Source organism: Lucilia sericata, unplaced genomic scaffold (assembly GCF_015586225.1).
Source record: "Lucilia sericata isolate MDLA Ls3-8-SP2 unplaced genomic scaffold, ASM1558622v1 Contig000242F_arrow, whole genome shotgun sequence".
Classification (NCBI taxonomy): Eukaryota; Metazoa; Arthropoda; class Insecta; order Diptera; family Calliphoridae; genus Lucilia; species Lucilia sericata.
In genome coordinates, this window is record NW_023994269.1 from 228740 (window position 1) to 252778 (window position 24039).

Sequence of the window (24039 nt, forward strand, 5' to 3'; positions counted from 1 at the left end):
TGTTATTAGCACACAAGATTTGAATGCAAATGCGCATGAGAGAGAATATTTTACTCACACACATAGTAAGAAAAAAATTATAAACAATTATAAGTGAGAGTGAAAATTATTTTGTAAATATAAAAAAGAAGTGTTGGGATCTATCTGTGGGAGTGGGGCAAAACGTTAAAAGAGAAAGAGAAAAATGTTTAGGTGCATGTGAGTGAACGAATGAGTAATTATGTATCTGTAGTAGAGTATCTGTGTGTTATCTATTTTTCTCTTTTCGTATTGTTTGTATGGTTGGTGTTGTTTTTCGGGTATGAGAAGCAGGCAAACAACATTGTTTTTACGGTATGATTGCTGACTAGATGGATGGATGGCTGGTGTTGTTGCTAAATGTTTTTTGTGTATTTTTCTACTTCTACAACTGCGATATTCATTGGGAGCTGTGAAACGTTGTATATTTCGTCTTCTTTCGTGTTTGTTGTGTGTTTGCAGCCAAACAGTCGTCATCACTTTTACATACACGACGGTTTGTTAAACAAATTCGACGCTAAATCACATGAGTATAACAACAATAAGCTTTATGAACGTACGTTAATGTTAATGTTGTTGTTGGCAAAAAGTTAAAAAGTGGATATTGGAGTAAGAACGAAAGCGATGGAAAAACATCCTCCCGCGCCCTTAAATCATTAACAGCAAACAAAATAAACATTATTTTGGCAACTTGAGGCAGCGAATGTATGGGCCTCAACAACAAACCAAGATAAACAATAAGCCAAATCGAACCAACCAACCAGTCTATCAGTTAGGCAGTTAGTAAAACTGCTAAAGCACCAGCACCATCAACAACACCATAAGCAACAGCAGTAGCAATAATAACACTAACAACAGCTACAACAACGGCAGCGCATGCTTATACGTACTCACTGCCAAACAACAACACGAACAATTCAAAAACAAAAACAAATATATGTACAACACATAAAGCTAAAGAAAAAACAGCAACAGAAAAAATAAAAACACAAAAAATTATATCGAGTCGCAGCCACTTCAACCGTAATCAACTTATTTCAAAAACTAAAAATTTCAGTTTCGCTGATACCGTAAGAGATAAACGACGTTTGTGTTGAAACGTTCGAAGCGAAAACCAACAAAAAAATTAATACAACAAAATATTTCAAACAAACAACAGAAAGAAAAATATTGTATTAAAATTAAACAAAAAATAAATAAATCTATATATTTAAACAACGTTTTTAAAAATATTTATATACATAAAATATCTAAATAAAATGAATCTAACGGAAACGGATAAAACAGTTACTGTGTTTTGGTTTTAAAAAATAATATTTAATAAAAATCAATTTGTTCAACATTGTATAAAAAAAGTTGACAAAAATTAAAAAATTAATGTGTCATTCCACAAAACAACAAAAGATGGTTATAAAGATTTAAATTTGACGAATTTTTATTAATTACTTTAACAAAACATTAAAAAAACTTTTTGGATTTCATTAAAAATTTCAAAATATAAACTCCCTACTTTGGAACAAAATTATATCGTCCGTTTAATTAAATGTACAAAATAAAAGTTACCTCAATATATTATTTAAAAAAAATTTAACAACAACAATTTAATTAAAACTTAAATTAAAATTGAAAATTTTAAAAGTGGTCTCAGGTTACCAAAAAATTAAAGAAATATAAATAAAAAAATTAATATGTTAAATTTATACCAAAATTAGTGGAAATTTTTGAACATGATTAAATAATTAACAGAAATATAAAACTAAAAATTTTTGGTGAAAAATAAAAAACAAACCCTGCAACAGCAACAACTCAATCAACATGATTATGGTGCAACATTTGGTGGCAGCAAATGCTCATACATTTGTAAATCCTACCACCCAATCACCGTCACCTTCACCGCCCGCAAATAATCTGCAATCACCCTTAGCATCACCCACAGCCTCGATATCATCACATCCCACTACAGCCTCTTCGCCCTTATCCTCACCCGGCGATGATAGAGATCTAAATATGCAAAAAATTCCGTGCAACATGGATGCGACACAACGTAGCAGCAGTAATCGATCCCCTTGTTCTCCTCTGCAAAACAAAGTTGAAACTCCGGAATGGTCTCAAACACAAAGTCAAATGTTTGAGGAAGAAGATGATTTGGAAACACAGCGAACAGCAGCCACCATTAATCAAACGACAAGTGCCATACATAAAGGATCACCACAAGAGGAAGATCAGGATGAGGAGTTAGAGGAGAGGTTAAGCCATGACCATGAATATCGTCAACAACAATCGACAACTTCGCCCTCTAATCCCACTCCCTCTTCGTCGCCAGCTTTATCGGCAAATTCCTTAAATCAACAGACACCCTCTCCCCAACACTCACCCACGACAACAGCCAACAGTCAAGATTGTCGTCAACAATTTACCGTACTTTACAACCATCTTCGACAACATCCTCCCGCCTCTCGTCTTAACGTGCTTAACGATCATCACCAACAGCCGTCGCCACAGCCCCATCATCCTCATCAGAAGGATAACAACAGCAATGAAATGGAGCAGCAAAATAGACGTTCTGTTATTACGAGTCGGGAGGAAGAAGACTCCCTTTCCCAAGAACGATCATCATCGGAAAATCTCGACAAACAAATGGAGGAACAACCTCCCTCCGATCACTATCACAGTGATGATGAAGATTTCGATGACGAAGTCCCTTTGGATTTATCTTTACCCACAAAACTTGCCAGAAATCGTGCACGCACCTATTCGGGTACGGAATCAGATGATTCTGGTTCAGGTGTCAATGATCATTCTCATCATCATCACCACCATGAAGCAAGCAGACGTTTAAAACCTGAAGAACGTAAAGCGGCCTACAAAAAATCATTAATGAAAAGATATTGTGAGTAGAAAATTAAATGTAACCAAATCAAAAAATTAAATATCCACAAAAATTTCATAGAAATTTATGAAAATTTTGGAATCCTTTTTAAATATTTAATGAGATGTTCGAAACTCTTTAAAACTTAAATATTATTACTCTATCTTTAGTAAAAATATCAAACTTTTAATGTTTTTCCTAAAAAAATAAATTTTAGTAATTTATTTTTATATAGACAAATTTTACAGAATGAACTTCTAGTACAACTTAAAAAATTAATATATTTCTCATATATTAGTGGAAAATTTATTGTAGAATTATAAACAGGTCATACAAAGGGCTGGTTGAGAAATATTTATCATAAAGTTCTTACTTTTTTTGTAAATAATCCAAATCAGTCATACATTACGTATGTATAATTTCATTACGTATACGCAATATACATATTTTTATTTTTTGATCTAATAAAATAGAAATCCACATCGTCATCATCATTAGGTTAAATTTGTTAACATAGTTTTTTTTAAGTTTTTTTTTTTTGGTTTCTTTATTTTTCTGATTGCTGCTGCAACATACTTAAAAGTTCACCTACATGCAACCCTTACAGCAACATATTTTCAATCCTTTTTTCTTATACACTTTTTTACAATGACCGACCTGAACTATAAAAACAACAACATCAACAACAATAATGAAAAAAGTTGTACATAAAGAGCAAAAAAGTGCTTTTTATATAAAATCTGGGTCAATGCGGAAGGAAGGCATTGCATGACATGTGCCATGTTAATACACATTCAGATACATATGTACATATGTATGTATATGTATGTATGCATGTGAAAAAGTGTTGTGTCAGAGTTTACTTATATTTGTATGTGTGTGTATGTGCATGTGTAAATGCAGTTGGTAATACAAGGCAAACATTATATGTCATGTGATGCCATAATTTAGGCCATCAACATTCTCACCCAACAACAAACACAACAACATCTTGATGCATTTAAACCAGAGGTAGTCATAGTTGTTTTGTTGTTGTAGTTGCTGCTGTCATTGTTGGCAACAGTAGTTTAAACATACATGCACTTTTTAATCAACTTCAGTTTTACAATTTCCGGTATTTTATGGCAATAAAACAACAACATACTGCAACCGAATGAGAAATTTCCCTTAAAGCACAAAAAAAGGAAATTCTTGTGAAATTGCAATAACAATAAACACACATTACCATATTTTGAATATATAGAACGCCGAACAAATTACTATTACCTGCAAAGAGCGAAACGAAAAAACAATCATCAACAACAACTACAACTATAAAAGGAAATTAAAACTCATACTCCAAAGAAAAACAATTTAGGAACAAAGTAATCGATTCATTTATCATGGTTGGTTAAAGTGGTAGTTCACTGCGCGCGAACAGTCAAGTAGAGTCGAAGAGACTCGGTTTTGACCGGACCACTCCACTCGTCAGATGTAGTATTGTATAGTATTAGATCCATACTGTAGCAGTGAGAAATCTCTGGATATCATTAAGATCCAGATATCTGACCAAGATTAGATATGAAGTGACTGCCAAGAAAACGGTTCTTTTATCGGATAGAGCAGGGCATTCGCAGTGAAGATGGAAGACCGTTTCTTCCTTTTTCCTGTCTTTGCAACTGCGACAGTGTTCATTGAAGCGGAGCCTCAGCCGACTTGTATGTATGCACAGCACCAAGTGTCCTGTTATTACTGCTATCAATCTCGATATATCCCGTCTACTTCGGTTGTGCGTTTCTCATTGAAGAAGGGCCACAATACGCCGATGAAGATATCAACAGCAGATCCCGTTCTGGCAAGCTCCATAGTAGTCCCTATGCGCAGGGACCCAAACAAGGGTAATGTCAGACAGTCGACCCAGCCTTCACAGATCTTTCTTGCATTGTCTAACTAATAGGGGAATGGTAGTATAAGAATTTAGTGAGAGAAGTGCCGCTTCACTATCGAAATTCCTATGTTGCCTCGAATATTGAGGTCATGTTATCAACATATGATATCATGAATTCCATTAGGGGTTCAAATACTATAAATTGACTGATTATCAATCCATAGTATTTGATTGTTTTATTACTTAGAGTGTTACAAATTCGTTATTGTCAAATACGCATTTCGCTTTCACAATTATTTATTTTTTGCAATCGCAAATAAATTCCTTTTTAACAAGAATTTGTAATTTCCGCTGAAATTAAAAGTGGATGGATGCATTATTATAAGTATTACTTACTGTCTATACCAAAAATACAATTCAACCCAAATAAACTATCTCTCTATTTTCATTGACTGGGTATGTATGTATATATTTTTATAAATGTGTGCGTTTAAATGACTTTTTCGGTGTTTTATTTTTCTATTTTATTTTTTGCTTAGCTGCGTAACAGTTTCCTAACCCACCTCAACAATTTTATTGATTTTAAAGGCAGTTAGCAGTAGTAGTACCCCGGTATATTTGCCATAAATTTCAAAAGCAAAACAAAATTTCAACAAAACCAACAACAAGAAGCCCGCAATAAAAAGAAGGCATTTTGCTCAAAAAAACGCTCACACATTTTATGGTCTATATACAAAAACAATTACACATACACACACACACGTGCTTACAAACATACAGACCAAAAATAACACTTCTAGCAGAGATTAACTAACAACAAAATCTATTGAAGAGCTTTTTCAGAGTAATTTCAGAAATCAAAACAACAGAAAATTTTGATGAAAATTTTAATTTTTTCCTTTATAAATTTTAATGGGCGCGCAAAACTGGTTGACTCAACATTTTATTTTGGTTGCCTCTTTGGTGATTTTTTCCACCATTTAATTCTCTTCTTATGCTCATTTCCGTATATATGTATGTAAGTTTGTGTATGTATTTAAGTTAATTTTCTTTTAAGTATGGGTAGAACTCTTTTTTGTAGGGTCTAATAGTTTTCCTTTCATCTTTCTCTTCTAGTGATTTTTTCTCCCTTTTTATTATTTGTTTGTCTTTTATCACCAACAACTACAAACAATTTTTTGTTTAAGCTTGATTTTCAGCACAAGTTTTTGTATTTTTTTTAGTTCTTTTTTCTTTCTCTTTCGTGAGTTACTCTCTGTATTGCTTCGTGATAAATATGAACACTGTTTAGTTTTGATACTCAGCTCTTTAGTTTTTTTATTACTTATTTTTAAAATGTTTTTCCACTGACGACATTTCCTCACTATCACTTGTTGTTGGTATGGTTGGTAACATTTAAACTTTTCCAAACTTTGTTTAACAAAACGAAATATAAAAAATATGCATACATAGTTTTAGTTGCATGTCCACTAATATAAACAGACATACAAACAGTTTTATTTTCGTAAGAATTGTGGGAAAAATGTCTTTGGCTGACTTTAGTTATGGAGTTTTTTTTTAAGAATTTAAGACACTTAAAGTTCATAGGCAAATTTTTGTTATTTCACAACAAAAATATTGTTTATAGCTGTTAAAAGTAATGAATGATCTCATATTTATGTATGTATGTAGATCTCACCATTTTGATGATATAAACAACTTGAAATTCTAAACGCTTTTATGATTCTACAATCGGCGAAACTAAATTCTTAAAATTATTATATTATCTTAAAAACTGAAAAATGTATCTCTACTCAGGAAGTAGAATAACATTCTAAATTTAATTATATTTTTCTCATCTTTAGCCTAAAATATACTTAATATTTAATTTTTGTTTTTTTGTAATGAAGTTTTTGCTGAAGTGTTCTGGATTTTAAAATCAAGAACTAATCGAACTCAAATCATGCACATTTTTGGATTAATTCAATATTTTACATTCATAATCTTTATCTGAAAAAAGGCCTTAATTAGGCCTTTTTTGGTTCTGAAGCAGCTCCGGATAATTTGAGTACGGATAACTCAATTCCTTTTTTGAGTGTACGACTATACTTGACAGTTTCATTTTAAAATATTTTGAACAAGACCCTATCCGATTTCGGTAACCCTATTTAAGATTATTTCAGTAACTTTAGTAAACTGAAAAGGCATTTTATAGCTAACGGTGGCTTAAAAAAACACGGTGGCGCATTTTCTAAAACTAATTATTGTTTTTCAATTCCAGAAAAGAGTACAACCATATCCTAGCATAGAGAACATGTTAATGCTAATAAATACTATAAAAATTAGTTTATTCTTGAAATCTTATTTTTTGAAATCTGTATCATATCCTTGCCTTTATTTTAAAAACTACTTTATGTCCTAAATACAATTTATGGATTCCCATGAACTCCTCCATTTGATTGAGCACACACATTACATACATACATCAGCAACATTTAAAATGTTTTGCTCTAAATTACTGTACATAATTTTTTATACAGAGTGATGTAAACTAAACAGAATGAAAGCAGAAAATGTTTAAAAATGATGTCAAGAGAATCTACATAAATGTTGCTGATGTTTCTAGTTCATAACATAGTACATACACAGTTTATTTTAGGAAAGGAGACTTAATTTTATTACCATGACTAACACAGACATATGTAAGACTACGGAAATGGCCTAACAGACTAAACTAAACCAAACTAAACATTATTTTCATTTACAAAACTAAATTTGAAAAGATCTAAAAATTAAAAAATAAACACTAAATCTAAGCCAGCACTAAAGGAGAAAATATTAACAAAAAAACTTGTATAGGCAGAGTCACACACAGAAAACAAAGAGAAGGCAAAAACAAGAAGCAGAGAAAAAAACTAATAATAAAGTACATACATACATACATACGTCTAAAAAATAAAGAAAAAAACAAAAACACAACATAGAATAACTTGAGGTAGGTTGGGAATTGTTGAATATTTTTTATAATATTTTGTTTTTCTTTCTTTTTTTCTGCTGCTGCTGTCTTTCTATAGTGAATTAAGCTCATTGCTAGACTATGCATGTATGTATGTGTGTTTGTTTGAGTACAATGTAAGTGAAGGCAAAAACAACAGCAATGTAAGAATGTATGTATGTAAATTTTACAACAAGAGAACTATAACGATGCCTTACAATACACAATACCATACATACTCTCAAACAAAACAAAGCGAATACCAAACACAAACAACAACAACAAAAACTAAGTACTTTTACCACAAAGTAAAACAAAATATAGAAAATACAAAAACAATGTACAAAAAAACTGAAAAAAGAGAGTAAATGAATAGATTAGAAAAAGAACAAAAACAATTCACTTTCACTGACAAAATAAAATACACACACAAATTAAATGACATTGACAAAAAACGGGAACAGAAACAAAACAACTACAACAAAAATAAAAACAATAAGCAACCAAATCTCGAATGTAAAATGTAAGGAGGCGTATGAATAATACGATCATTGTATTTGGTTAAATTCATCTATAGAGTAAAAGCAAAGAAAATTATAAAAATTAGATCTTCTACTTTTTGAAAATATAGGAATAGAGAGCATTTTGTAAACAATATCTACGATTTTAAAGAAAATTAGAAAAAAGATTTAACTATACTTAATTACCATATACGTTGGAAAATATACATATTTTTAGTTTCTCATTCTTCATTTGAAAGGACTTTAAAATTTCAAAGGAAAATTAAGATTTTAAAATTTAGCTTGGTCAAAAATTTTTTTACTTAAATATGTATGTATGTGCAATTTCGTGTCAAGAGACTAAACTTTTAAAACTATGGTTAGTACTATTGGATAGTAGGCCAGCTCTATCGGTCAAGAACTGCCGGACTTAACGGGGGTCAAAGTAGGACATTTTGGTCATACATGGATTTATTCAAATGAGAGTAACGTTTCACCTATTGGTCCTAGCAATTGTACAAAGGAGTTCAGATAGCTATTTCTTCGTTTTTATACCCTACACCACTTTAGTGGGGAGGGTATATTGGATTTGTGCTGATGTTTGTAACATACAAAAATATTCGTCCTAGACCCACCTTAAAGTATACCAATCGGCTTAGAATCGTTTTCTGAGTCGATTAAGCTATGTCCGTCCGTCCGTCCGTCCGTCCGTCTGGCAGGCTGGCTGGCTGGCTGGCTGTCCATGTAAACCTTGTGCGCAAGGTACAGGTCGCAATTTTCAAGATAATTGGATGAAATTTGGCACGCACGTTTTATTTGACCCAAGGATGAAGCCTATTGAAAATGGTTGAAATCGGTCCATTATTTCACCTAGCCCCCATAGAACAGAACCCCCCGAAAAGGGCTTTTGAGCTCATAATTTTGTTAAATTTACAGATATATCGATAAAATGCGGCACAACTAAGTTTTATAGAAGTCTGGATGACCCTGCCAAATTTCATAAAGATCGGGCCCCATTTGACCCTAGCTCCCATACAAAGTCCCCTTCAGAAAATTACTTGAATGTCCCAAATTAACTTATAAACACAAATATCGCGATGAAATTTAGCACAATAAAATATTATGTAAATATAAATATATTCACAAAATTTTATCGGGCTTGGTCCATATTTGCCCCTAGCCCCCATATAAAGCCTCTTTCAGAAAATTAGATTTTCATCCATAAATTGCTTAAATGTATCGGAACAAGGGAATATTGAAGATAAATGCTTTATTATGAAAAATAAATCACATTTAATATTCATAACTGGTGTAGGGTATCATATGGTCGGCCACGCCCGACTATACTTTCTTACTTGTTTAAAAATTAGAATAATTTTTTTTTCAATATTTGGAACTTATTTTTCCCCTATTTTTCCAAAATGGACGTTTTTATGGCATTTTTTTTTTTTTTTTTTTGCTCAAAAGAAAGCTTAGACCATTTTCTGTGGTCACTTTTTTAAAAGATAGAGAATTTCCAAGGTCTCAGGCTGATGTCAGAGTGGCCGCTGCAAGCAATGCTTGATGCGAGAAAACACAAGCAAAAGTTTGTAGCGCAAAGCTTAGCATCGCTTATAGCAGGCACTCTAACATCAGCCTATGCTTTCTTTTGAGCAAAAAATACTACTTTTACCCAAAAGAAATTAATAAAATATCCTATTTTTATTATAAATTAAATAAAATTATATTTTTATCTTAACAACATACTGCATATTTCCTGTTTTATACAAACAATTATCATTGCAAATATTTTTGGAATAATTAAGCTCAAAATTATAAAAATATAACTTATTTTTAAAATTTTAATTTTTATTAACAAAAACAAAAATCATTTTGATTTTATTTTTCCATTGTATTTTTCTTATACATAAATATTTTGCGTTATAAATGTACATAGGAACATGATTAATATTTGGCAATAATTTAATATAAAATTTAAATTGAATGTTATTAATTAATAGAAGGTTTTTTTGTCAAAAACAATTTTACAGCAAATTTAATATTGTTAAATTAATATTCGTATTGTTATTTTAAATTCCCCCGCAAAAAAAAAAAAACAAAAATTAACAAATGACACAAAAACCCAGAGTAAATGAAAATGTGCAATAATTACACACAGGTTACATACTAAAAACCAGACGGGCTGACAAACAATCAGACACAAAGTCATAAATTTATCTTTATTAAACAAAAAATAAAACAACAAAAAAGAAATTCTTAAATGTATGTACATATACTTTATATACAATTTCTATATAATTTGTCTCATTGTGTTTATCAGGAAGTGCTATAAATTACACCCAGCGTATATATACACACACACATAATCACATATATGTACATCCATTTGATTTGTATGCGAATAACAACAATAATCTGCAAATAAAATGAGGGACTTCATACATCACAATTTTTTATTTTGTATTCGTAAATTCTATACTTGTTGTTGTTGTTTTTATTGCTATTTCCATAATAAACAAAGAGGGTTCTTCCCTATAAGAAGCAAAAATAAACAACAAGAACAATATATAAATTATATTAAAATAAAAGAACAGCAGCAAACATCATTGATAAAAAGAGGAAAGTGTAACACAAAATACTCTTAAACCTACAAACACACAAAAATTAAACAAAAATACTTATTCCCACTTTCCGCTCTGTATCCCCAAACTAAACGAAAAAAGCTCTCCCCATTTCCCAATTTATCGCAATCAAAAAACAACAAAAACAAATAAATGCGCAAAATGAATGCCTGTTTTTAACTCAGCACAGAGTTGTTAAAGAATGAAATCATTGTCAATTTTACAGAATTTTTTTTGGAAAATTTTATCTATGGCTCCTTTCGTTTGGGGCCTCTTGTGCTTTCAATAGTTGGTACTAACGGTGGATATATAAATGTTTATTAGAACTTGGAGTTAGTTAGTCAATTAATCTTGCAGAAGAGTGCAAATATTTAAAACACTGACTGCTGCTGATTGTTGGCAGCCTGCTGTTGTTGTATGACAATATCGTCCGTATTTAACATAATAAAAATGTATTTATATACAAATATGTATGTTTGTTTGTGTACACTCTCCCATAGACGGAGGAACACACGCAAACATACACACATTGACTTTGCAAATATTTGTGTATTCGGTTCGTAAGCAAGTACGAATGTATGGTATGTGTGTTTGTTTATTCGTTTATACGTTATCCGTAAGGCCTTGAACTTGAGACTAAATTTCCAAAATGCTTTAACACACACAGATACTACATACACTCACACCTCAGTGTATTTATAACTCATGTACAACAACAATATAAATAATAATAAAAATAAAATTGCTGCTGCTGTTGTTGTTGTTATTTTACCAGAAGAACAACAGCAACAACCACAGAAAATTACTGACTTGGTTGGTTGGTTAGTTGTTTTAATTTTTTTCGGTCTGTCCGTTTGTCTGTCAGCCTGTCAGTTCTGTTGGTTTGTATGTCTGACAATACGGAATAAATTTGTTTGTATTGTTGTTGTCATTTGGTAGACAGGCTTTAAATACGAAACAATTTCTGTTTTCTGGGCAAAAAAATCAACAAAAAAAATAAATTTACTGATGAGTAGGAATAATAAAATTATATATTTTTTGCATATACATACATATGTATGTATGTACATAAATATGTACATTAACTTATTTAATAACGTAAAATATATAAATTCACGAAATTTCTTTTCATTGTCGGGATTTATACTATAACCCATCTATACTATATATCGTAATATTTATATTAATTTATTATAAACAACTAAAACAATCAACGTCACCACACAAAAAATATGTATGAAGATAAAAAATTTAACAAAAAAACAGGAATTGTGTTTTTAATTCCTAATTTTTTTTTAACTTGAGTTTTAAAATATTTATTTATTATTATTTTTTATTTTTTTGTAATTATTATAAATAAAGGAAAGAAACGGTCATATTTAAACAAATTTAATTGACACAAACGTATGTATATGTACGTCATTAAAAGCAAATATTTAAAAGTGAATAATTATACAGCTGGGGATAAGAAAATAGCAGTAGTAAATAAAAGGAAATTTATGTAATTTTAACGTTTTGGAAATCCCTCATTTGCTGAAAAGTAAAGCATTATCTATTTATTAGTATTTTAAACTAAATACCTATCAATTTTTCTCACTTTAGTATCTACATATGTATGTATGTATGTATATAATATATTTATATAAAAGTTATTAAATATTCAAAGCTATTTTTCTCAAAACGACTTTTTTAGATTATACCAGTCTTGTAGTAAATGAGCGATATGTATCAAAAAAATTTGTATATACAAAAGAAGAAGCACAATTTCTTGAATTCTAATACTTAATTTGATTCTGTTCCAGTAATTAAATTCGTATACAACTGCTTCTTAATTGTTGAGTGTATGTTATAATTAGTATACCCTACACCACTTTAGTAGGGAGGGTATATTTTGTTTGTGCTGATGTTTGTGACGCACAATAATATTGGTCCTATACCTACCTTAAAGTAAACCAATCGGCTTAGAATCATTTTCTGAGTCGATTTAGCTATTTCGTCCGTCTGTCCATGTAAACCTTGTAATCAAACTTCAGGTCGCAATTTTGAACATAATTCAATGAAATTTGATACATGATCTTCTATAGTCCCAGGGACGAAACCTATTGAAAATGGAAGATCGATCCATTATTTCACCTAGCCCCCATACAACTGAACCCCTGAATAGGGCTTTTTAATCAAACTACAGGTCGCAATTTTGAAGATAATTCAATGAAATTTGACACAATTCTATGGTACCGGTGACAATTCCTATTGAAAATGGTTAACATTGGTCCATTGTTTCACCTAGCCCCCATACAACTGAACCCGACGAATTTTTTTCATTTTATATTTTTTATTTTTTTAAGTTCATAATTATATTTAATATACTCGACAAAAGGCTGCAAAACCAAGTTCTATACTAGCCTTGATGACTCTCATGAATTTTATAATTATAGGGTCTCATTTGACTATAGCCCCTATATCAAAATTTCACTTAAATGACCACAATTTTATTCAACAATAAATGGTTTAAGTATATCTGAGGCAAGGTAAAATTCAACTTAAATGCTTTATTATCAAAACTTTTTATTTATGTAAAAGGTGTAGGGTATTATATGGCCGGCCTCGCCCGAATATAATTTCTTCCTTGTTTTTCTTATTAAGTATATTTGAATTGATTTATTTATAGATTTCTATTGCTTGTCTAAATTTGGAATGGTAAACAATACTATGGTTATTTTTTGTTTATATTTTTTTTTTTCATTTTCAAATGTGTTTATTTACATACATATATGTATTTCCGTTTCCTTCTTTTTAATAAAAAGTCAAGGTATGCAAACGATTCGAAAATGTATAAAGGATGCTGTAACGGTATTTTGGCCAATTTTGTTTGTTTACGCTATTTTAACGATATCGGAAGAGAACTATAAGATTGGTTTAATGGTTATAATGGCTTAACAAAATATAGAAGACACAATCAAAATGTTGCTACATGAGTTTCCTGCTGATCCAACTGACATTAAATTGTACATAGAAAAAATAATTTTAAATGGAAACCAACTATGACATTGCATATTTCTGGTTGCAATATTTGAGTGGTAACGGCATTAGAACTAAAAAGGTGGAGCGTTGCAAAATTTATTACTATTATTAGATTTTTAATTTTACCCCCAAAAAATGTATTTATACCTTTAAGGGTTAATTTGCAAATAAATTTATAATATTTGCCATTATTAAAATAAATTGAAAAAATCAATAATTGGGCAAATTATTGCACAATTGTAAAATTTCGTTAACCAATTTTAAAAACACTTGCAATGTGCGTAACAAAATGTTCGTGAGAATGTGTGATTATTTACTTATAGGCAAAAAATATTAGATTAGTCAAAAGTAGGGATGCCAATCCCGAAATCCCGAAAATCCCGGGATTTTTCGGGATTGGCAAATCCTGAATCCCGGGATTTGGAAAATAAATCCCGGGATTTTTTCGGGATTAGGATTTGTTTCAAAAAACTGTTTTTATTTTCTTTTTTTGAGCCATAATTTTCATTAATTTGAAAATTACGATCTTATTTTATTTTTGACTCATGCAAAACAAAATTCCGCAGAGCTAATTTTATACATATTTGAACCTTTTATTTTTTAAAGTGGTATGAGTCCATACACATAGCACATATAAATTTATTTATTCACTTCGTTTTTATACCTTACACCACTTTAGTGGGGAGGGTATATTGGGTTTGTGCTGATGTTTGTTACACACAATAATATTGGTCCTATACCTTAAAGTATACCAATCGGCTCAGAATCATTTTCTGAGTCGATTTAGCTATGTCCGTCCGTCTGTCCGTCCGTGTAAAATAAATCACATTTTATTTTTATAACTGGTGTAGGGTATGGTAGGCTTCGCCCAACTATAACTTTTTACTTGTTAGCACATTGCAATGTTGGTCGTAGACCGACCCAAAAAGTATACACATTCTGTGTCTGTAAGCTGAAAACACGAGTTAGAAGACTCATTCTATTTGGGCTGCAAATTTGGAACAAAATTGACACAAAAAAACCTAATTGGACCTCCTCTGAAAATCACATTGATGCTGATATTAATATCAATACATTACAATATTTTGATGGTGGGTATTTAATTTCGGCACAGTCGAATACAAACTTTATTTTTTAATACTAGAGGATTTTACATTTCTAACTTTCTACAAATCTGAATGATACCGGTAAAGGTAAATTACCTTGTTCTGAATGCACCTAAAATTTTAAATTAATACTACGAATATAATAATATGTTCCAAAACTAATATGTATTTTGAGTAAAATTCCAAATATTTTTCAAAGAATAGGTTCTAAATTGATGTTCGAATAATTGAATTGGTATCTGTTATAATTATTAGTTCACATGGAACAGTATGAGGTTTTAAAAAGTGCTTATGTCTAATTTCGGAACTTGATATTTATTTTTATTTAGGAAGTAAGTATGTATTTAAAAAGTTTCAGAAATTATTCAATTCTGAAAGTTTTTATTTAAAAATTGGAATTAATTGGATTGTTTTAATTTAAATATATCTTCTGTCTGTTAAATTTCCACAAAATTAAACAATTTTCTTTACAAATATGATGATTTAAAGATTTTCATATATAAAATAATTAAATTCATGTAATCCCGAAATCCCGTAAAATCCCGAAATACCGAAAAATCCCGGGATCCCGAAAAATCCCGGGATCCCGAAATATCCCGGGATCCCGGGATTGCAATTTTCAAAATCCCGAATCCCGGGATTTGTAAAAGCCAGTCCCGTTTGGCATCCCTAGTCAAAAGCAAATGAATAATAACAATAAATAAATTGAAAACAAACAAAGAGCAAAAGAGTTATTATTTGATTATAATGAATCAAAATATAGATCAATATCATTGAACTTTTTTATTGGACGTGTGTATCTGTGTCTTTGATTATTTCTTTCTCTTTTCTGTTTATACCTTTAAACAATAAACAAACCAAAAAATTTGGCAAATATTTGCCATTCAAAGAGTAACGACTAAAATCAAGTTTTTTAACCATCAAAATAGTTTGATAATTTGAAATTCACTTTGACGTTTTCGATTAAGAGTGTATGTGTTTTTTACTGTTGCTTTTTATTGTAGCATGTTTCAAAAGTTAACGGTTTTTTCGTTTCGTTTTTTTTTTTTTTTTTTTTTTTTTGTTGCGATTTTTTCAAGTCTAATGGCAGGTCAATATACCAAAGTAGTCTATATTTAAAAATTGTTGTTTCTTTTATTTTTGTTTTCAAAATTTTAATTTATTATTGATGTTATTTTTTTGTCGTTTGAGAGTGTGTATATTTTTTTACCATATTATTTTGTTTTGTTGATATGTTGAGGTAGAATTGCATAATAACCAAAACAGCCAAAACAACCAAAATAAAACTTAACTTTAATAAATTAAGTGGTATGGAATGGTTTAAATTTTAAAGTCAAGTGAAATATCAACAGCAACCAAAAATTAAGAGTGTGGTGATCAACATCAGTATATAAAATATGTATGTATGTATATACATACATATGTACATAAGTGTAAAATACCCGAAAATACTGAAATTTGAGTTGAATTTCAATATTGAAATTGAATGAATTTTGTATTTTAAGTATTATGAACTTGTTGCTTCGATAATGCCCTTTGATAGTTTTCTAACTACAAGTTTAAAAATAAAAATCAAAGCTAAAAAAGAGAACACAATCTTTTAAAACAAAAACAACTAGATGTTTTCTACATTAACTGTCGTTATGCAAAAAGAGTAGAGCCTCAACAAAACTTCCTGTTACACCTCTAATAAAAGGGCGTGGCATAAGAAAAACAAATCTATTTAGTATGTACCATTAAATTTGTAATGGAATTAAACATAAAATACATATTTATTAAAATTAGCACCTTTTCTTTTTACTGAAAAACTGGAACTATTCTCCTTCATTATCTTTTTATAAACAACCAACTAGTTGAGTTGTTGTGACTCGGTTTAAAGCAAAGTTCGGCTTAATTTATTGCCTAAATAAATGTTAAACCAGCGAACTATTTTACTCTGCTCATTTCCGCTCTTTCCACTAAATAAAAATTATGTGTCAATATGTTGCGCCACTTTTTTCTTCGTCGTATATTTTTCGGTTTAAGCCAAAAATGAGTTTAAAGTTTCTGCGCGTGCTCTCTGGTTACTTCACACTCACAAAAAACTACTAAACCCTAAAATAGCCAAAATAAACAAAATAAATAAAATATATTTTTTTTGTTTTGTTTCTTTTTTTCTGTTTTATACGTATTATTCATTGACCTACTATCCAAACTGTGTGTGGATATGATGTAACCGGCTTAACCGCAAATTGTATACATAACAGTTTATATTTTTTCTTTCTTTCGTAGTGTTTTTTTTAACAAATTTCAAGTCCAAGCTAAAAACAAAAAATTATTTATTTATATGAGTATAAATAATAATAATAAAAAATTCATTTTATTCCGTTCATTTTTTTATGTTTTCTTTAAATTTGGTTTTGATTAATTTTAAGCGATTGTTTTTTTGTTTGTTTTTAGTTTTATTATTGTCGGAAATTTGCAATAATTTAACAGATGTTAGTTTTTTTTTTCTTAAGATAGTGTAGAGAGTGTGTAATATACACCAAAAGTTTAAATGTTAGTTAAAATTAAAAATTTTGTCTAACACGAAATCTAAAAATTGTTTAAAAATCATCAGTTTGAAGGAATATATTACAAGATTTATATAGCAGATAGTAGTAACTAGGTTGCCTTATTGAGCTTTAAAAATGATTAAATGAATTCTGGTCGTTTTTTCGGCCAATGTTCGCTTCAAACCAATGTTTTGTATTCGGTACAGGTTCCTTGTGAATTATCTATACTTAGGATTAGGGGTTTAAGTTTAACTCTCTAATCTTTGTAGAACGCAAATCTTCAAAATTTTATATTTTTTCAAAATTGTTTATAAAATCGAATATATGTATTATCAAGATCACATCTATATGTTGTCATATACAATGCTTGTAATTATTTATGTGACTAAATTTAAAACCGAAAATATTAGTAAATTAAAATTATACAAATTTGCAAATTTTTTTGTAATTGTGTTATTTTTTTTTTTTTTTCTTTTTTAATTTTTATTTATTATTATTTTAAATAAAGGTTAATTGTTTACAAACAACTTCAAGGGTAAGCAACGCCACCAACTACATAAAAAACATCCATCCATTAAAAAACAGCAAAATTTTTCTAAGAAATCATGACTAACACGTGACAGTATTTTGGGTAAAATTACCAACAAGTGAACAAAAAGAATTGCAAAAAAAAACAATAATGTGCATTGTTTTGTTTGTTTTTTTGTTTTTGTCAAAGATACTTGTATTTTATATGAATGATTGTAATCTATTATGAAATATAATTAAATTGAAACTATTGAAAAAATGTACGTGCTGCACATTTTTAAAAGTAAATAACTAATAAAATGTGAATTGTAGAAGGTGTTTTTTGGTTTCAAGCTAAAATCTTTTTTTTTTTTTTTTTGTATAAAATATCACGAATTTTTGTTTAACAGTCATATCAAAAAATCCACAAACATAATATTTATACCATAAGATGAAGAATTAAAAAAAAACTGATAATCAATTTATATTGATTTAGCAATATCTAGATATTGTTATTCCAAAAATGATTTCTCTTATATAAATTGTGTTCTTAACAATAATATGTTTGTATTAATTTATTATTTTATTAACATGTTAAATATGTGGTTTGAAATATTAGAATTATATTATGAATCATGGAGTTATAAAATAGTTATAAACATCAACAGGTCCTTATTAGGCGAACTTTGAATGAGAAGATATGGAAGAAGTATGAAAAATTCTTGAGTCTCGTAACATCATATTTTTACACTTTCGTGCACATTTAATGGACACCATTTTTAACCTTTTGAAAGTAGTTAAATATTTGACAATACGTATATCGCATTAACATTTAAAAGTTACTTTTTTAAGTTTTGAAATAATTTAGTATGTAAAAATATAAATTTAGTTAATTTTTTATTAATTTCAATGGTTTTTAATTAACACTCATAAAAAATCCCCAACAAACAACATTAAGAAATTTACATAAACATTGGGATTAAAAATACATAAAAATACAAATGTATGTATATTGTTGAATTTACATTAAAACAAATGCATTAAGTAAAAAATTCCTAACATGCATTTTAATTTTGTTGAATTTATTTAAATCTTTTTCATTTGATTTGATTTTATTTGGAGACTTTTAATGAAAACATAAACTAAACTAAACCAAACTAACTGGCAAAGCAAGAATAGCAAACAAGCAAACTAACAACAACTACAACAAGAAATATGTGCCTAAACTAACATGAACAACAACAATAGCAATCAACATGCAATAATAATGCAACCAACAAAGCATAAATTGTAAGAAAACGAGTGAATTACTGCTGTTGCTGCTAAATACGAACAAACATACAAACAAACTTATACCTTAGACTCGTGTGCACACTATGCCGACTACGACAGCGAGCCTTGACCTGATTTCTCTTCCTCTCTCTCGGCCAATTGTTGTTTTTATAGTTGTTGTTTTATAGTTGTTTTTGTAATTAAACCACATGATGGGATCGGCAGTGTGGTGGAGTATTTTGGGGAGGCTCGCTACTTGTGTTCATACACATACATACATGTAAAAATGGAGAGTTAAAAAAGCGTTTTACAGCAATTTGTTTTACACTCGCGTACTTGCGGCTGCCTGTTATTGCATTTGTAGTTGGTACTTGTACACTATCGCTGCAATAACAAGCATCCGCTGTTGTTGTAGTTGCTTGTAAAGCTCTACTAACAACAACACCAACATCAGCGAAAATACATTTCAAATATTTTTAGGTTAAGAAGGGGAAAGAGAGGACTCGCACAAAAGAGGGCATTTAAGAGAGGGTGTTGTGTATGTGTAAATATGTATGTACGTACATATGTATGTAATTTATGTGTTTGTGTATACAAATCATTGAAGGGGCTGAATGAGTTAAAAAACTTTATTGCAAACTTTTATTTCGCACATGAAACAGCAGCAAATAACGAAGAAAAAAAAGCCTTTCCAACAATGTTTATAGCCGTACTCGTCAGTACATGCAACATACAACCTGACTGTTGAAATTGAAAATGACGAGTTGTTTGGCTGGCTGGCTGGCTGGCTGACTGGTTGGTTGATTTGTTGTTGTTTCTTTTTATTTGATTCTATTACAATGTTTTTGAGTTTTACCTTTGAATAGCTATGTTTTTGTTATTCATTTTTATGCATCTGCCAAGCCAAAGAAATCAGTGAAAATGCACTTTTACTTTTATTCAGAAAAAAAACTAAAGAAACATTTTTCCGTTGCAGTGTCGCTTCACTGCATCGCTTGCCATACGTCCATCCATCCATCGTTGTTGCATGCGGTGAAAAGCAAAAGTAAAAATTGTTGTTGCAACAACAATAAACTGTAAAAGAAAGTCACTAGTGAAATGAAAATGAAATCGAAATTAGTCATGAGGTTTTTTAAATTTAAAAATAATAATTAAACCACAAAAAATTTGTTTTTTATTTTAAGAAAAACTAAATTTATTTAAATTTTATATAAAATAGCTTTAAACCAAATATTGGTAAGGGTTTTCTATTATGGAACTTTTTTATCTATTTTTGGTTGTAAATGTTTCTTTAAATAAATATTAAATATTTGTGTAGTTTATAACAATAGTAGTTAGTTAAAAGTCCAATTTAGGGTGTTGGCTTTACGAAGAGATGTAATCAAGAATCCTTTAAACCATTGGAGACTATTAGGCCTTAGTAAATGACCTAAAATGTTGAAATACCATACAAATTTATGATATGTAAATGTAAATAACAATTCCCTTCCAATTTATTTAATTTCAGATACAGAAATTCCTATTATCAAACAATCAACAAGTCCGGGACCTCATTTGCAACACCTGCCTCCACATCATCAACAACAAACGCCTCATCCACAACAGCAACAACAACAGCCACATGTGACAACACAACAGCAGACCACAAATCAAACATCGTTCACGGGATCAACCACTGTCATTAATATTAAATCAGAACAAAATGTTTTGACCTCACCGCAACATCAACAGCAGCAACAACAACAACAGTCGCAACTTGGTGCCGTCAATTTGCAACATGGCAGCTTAACAGGACCCAATACCAATTTACAGTCATTGAATATACCACACCGGCCACTCTTGCATAATTTACTAAGCGGTGGCTCACTGCATACAACACATCACAGGAGTTATGGTGCAGGAACAACAGGTAGTTTAAATAAATCGTGTTTCCGTCTTCATTTGTTGTATGTGTGTTTTTAAAAAATACTTAATGTGCTCAAGAAAAAAAAAACAAAATCAAATTCAAAAACCCATATTTAAACCACCAAAAACCCTTATTTGTTTTTCCCGTTCTTTCTCTTTTATCTTTTTCACTTGTGTAAATAACAGGTTCATTTCCTCCAAGTCCGGCCGATAGTGGGGTTTCCGATGTCGATAGCTCTAGTTCAGGTGGCCAACCGTGCAGTGATGAGCTTAAGGCTCGTCTGGGTTTGCCACCACATTGTAATACGCATACAAACCATTTAACATCGGGCACATTTCTACATCCGAATCTTTATCAAAATTCTCAAATAAGGAATATTTGGAATCGTGGTGTTGGAAGTGAGTAAAACCTTATTGAAGAAAACCTTTGTATATAATTTAAAATGTAAAAATATTGTTTTTGGACAAGGTTTGGGTCAAGGTTTATATAAATGTTTAATATTGACAAATACTAGGCCGAAAAAATATAAATACAGAACATTTCTTTTAATTTTTACTCAAAAAATAATAATAATGAATAAATAATTAATTTCCAAACACGTGTACATAAAACAAATACAAAATACGGGTTAAAACCAGTCTACATTTCGAAATTTATTACTAACAATATTAATCGAAAAATTTAATTAATAATATATACATATACTGAGTTGTACATAAATCCTGTTGGTATTTCAAAAAGAAAAGTAAAAAAAAATGATATAATATAAATACATAGTATATATCTACCTATACGTATACATCTGTAGTATATCTATAAAAATGCAATAAAATTACCGCAATATTAAAATTTTTAAATTACTTGTTTATATCCACCACCTCAAAGAGGGGTCCAATTTTAATTTTGTCACTCCGTTTGTAACATTACGAAGAAATCAAGAGTGGGTTCTTATAAAACTCAGTCAGTATTTTTTATTTAAAGCTATGATCTGGTTGTGGGTATAAAACATCATCGGAACAGCCGAATATAATATTCTTAACATGATAAGCCACTCGATATTGAAAATTAATTTTATGTGTTAATTGCATTACCATATTGGCTACCCTTACCAAAAATATGTTCATAAAATTTTAATATATTTACACATGTAATTATTTTATATAGGGGCGTTTTAAGAATTTTCCGATTTTAATGAAACTTGGTACATACATTTTTTGTATAAATACGAAGTTTAAAGTTCTCAAAATTTCCAAATTTATTACGGTTTAGTTTTTATCAAAGTTCAAAGATCACATTTTTTAAGATTATTTTCAACAAGCATTAAATTTGACATCGTATATTTTCTAAACTATTTGTTTAATATAATCGTGAAATTACCCATAGCGAAAATTATAAGGCCTACTTATACGAATTTTATATAAATTTAGAATTTTTCAAAACTTTAAAATCGTTTTTCTCAATATTTTTATTTTGTTTAATCCCTTTAATATTTTTTTTAATTCCCTTGTTATAACTTGTTATATATATTCTGGGTCCTTATTAAATTCTAAGTCGATCAAGCCATGTCCGTCCATCTGTCTGTTGAAATCACGATAGGGACCCTACGGGAGGAGCTAAACAGCTGAAATTTTGGATAAATATTCTCTATTGGTTTGTTTGGTATTGAATATGGGCAATATCGGCCCACGTTTTTGGATAGCCCCCATAACTGTTTCAAAAATACGAGAATAGCGATGAAATTCGTCATATGGGCCAAAATTTCTCCACCAAATTTTATGAGGATCGGTCTATAATTGGCCCTACCTCCCATATAAGGTCCCCTTAAAAAAAATGTCTATAACGCTCATTACTGGCTTAAAAATACGAATATAGCGATGAAATTCGACACAGATAAGTTTTATGCGACCCAAAATCTCTCTACCATTTTTTTGAAGATCGGCTTATAAGTGACCCTATGCCCCATGTAAGGTCCCCCTCAGTATAGCGATGAAATTTGACATAAGAAATTTCTTACGAGAGAACACCTCTTTACTGCCTTTTATGAGAATCGGCTCATAATGGACCCTATCCCCCATATATTACTTTAACGCTCATTACTGGCTTAAAAATACGAGTTTAGCGATGAAATTCGACACAAGTATTTCCTCGCGAGCCAAAATCTCTCTTCCAAATTTTATGTACATCGGTCCATAATTGGTCCTAACTAGCCAAATCCTCTCTACTGTCCGCTATGAGAATTGACATATGATTGACCCTACCCCCATATAAGGTCCCCTTCAGAAAATTACTTTAACTGGCTTAGAAATAAGAGTAAAACGATGAAATTCGACACACATAAGTTCTATAATAGCCAAAATATCTCTACCTTATTTAGTAATATGGTCCCCTTCAGAAAATTACTTAAATGATCATTGCTGGCTTTAAAAATACGAATACAGTTATGAACATAAGAAACTTTTATACGAACGGTAATCTTGCTACCGAATTTCATGTGAAATGTGTTGGTAACTCATCCTACCCCTCATATAAGCCGCCTTCAGAAAATTACTTTAACGCAAATTACTGGTATAAAAATACGAGTACAGCGATAATATTCAAGGTAAACAAATTTTATATGAACCAAAATCGGTCTACAAAATGTTATGAGGATCGGTCCATAATTGACCCTACCCCTCATATAAGGTCCTCTTCAGAAAATTTGATAAGGAAATTTCAGAAAACTACGAGTACAGCGATGAAAATCGATATTAAAATGTTTTTACTTAGGAACATAATTCTTCATTCTGAAATTAATTGGGATTATTCTATAACTGACCCTAGCCCCTATATAAGGTTCTCTTCAGG

General features: G+C 30.1%; 1 protein-coding gene across 1 annotated transcript in view; it reads left to right on the top strand.

Annotated features, from left to right (window-relative positions):
• Positions 1-285: 285 nt before the first annotated feature.
• Positions 286-24039, top strand: part of LOC119602566 (ecdysone-induced protein 74EF) — a 31014-nt gene continuing 7260 nt past the window's right edge. The window contains exons 1-3 of the mRNA XM_037954147.1: positions 286-2908; positions 20797-21198; positions 21381-21593. Of these exons, the coding sequence (XP_037810075.1) occupies positions 1834-2908; positions 20797-21198; positions 21381-21593 (1690 nt within the window). The 5' untranslated portion in view covers positions 286-1833. The remainder of the gene's footprint in view (positions 2909-20796; positions 21199-21380; positions 21594-24039) is intronic.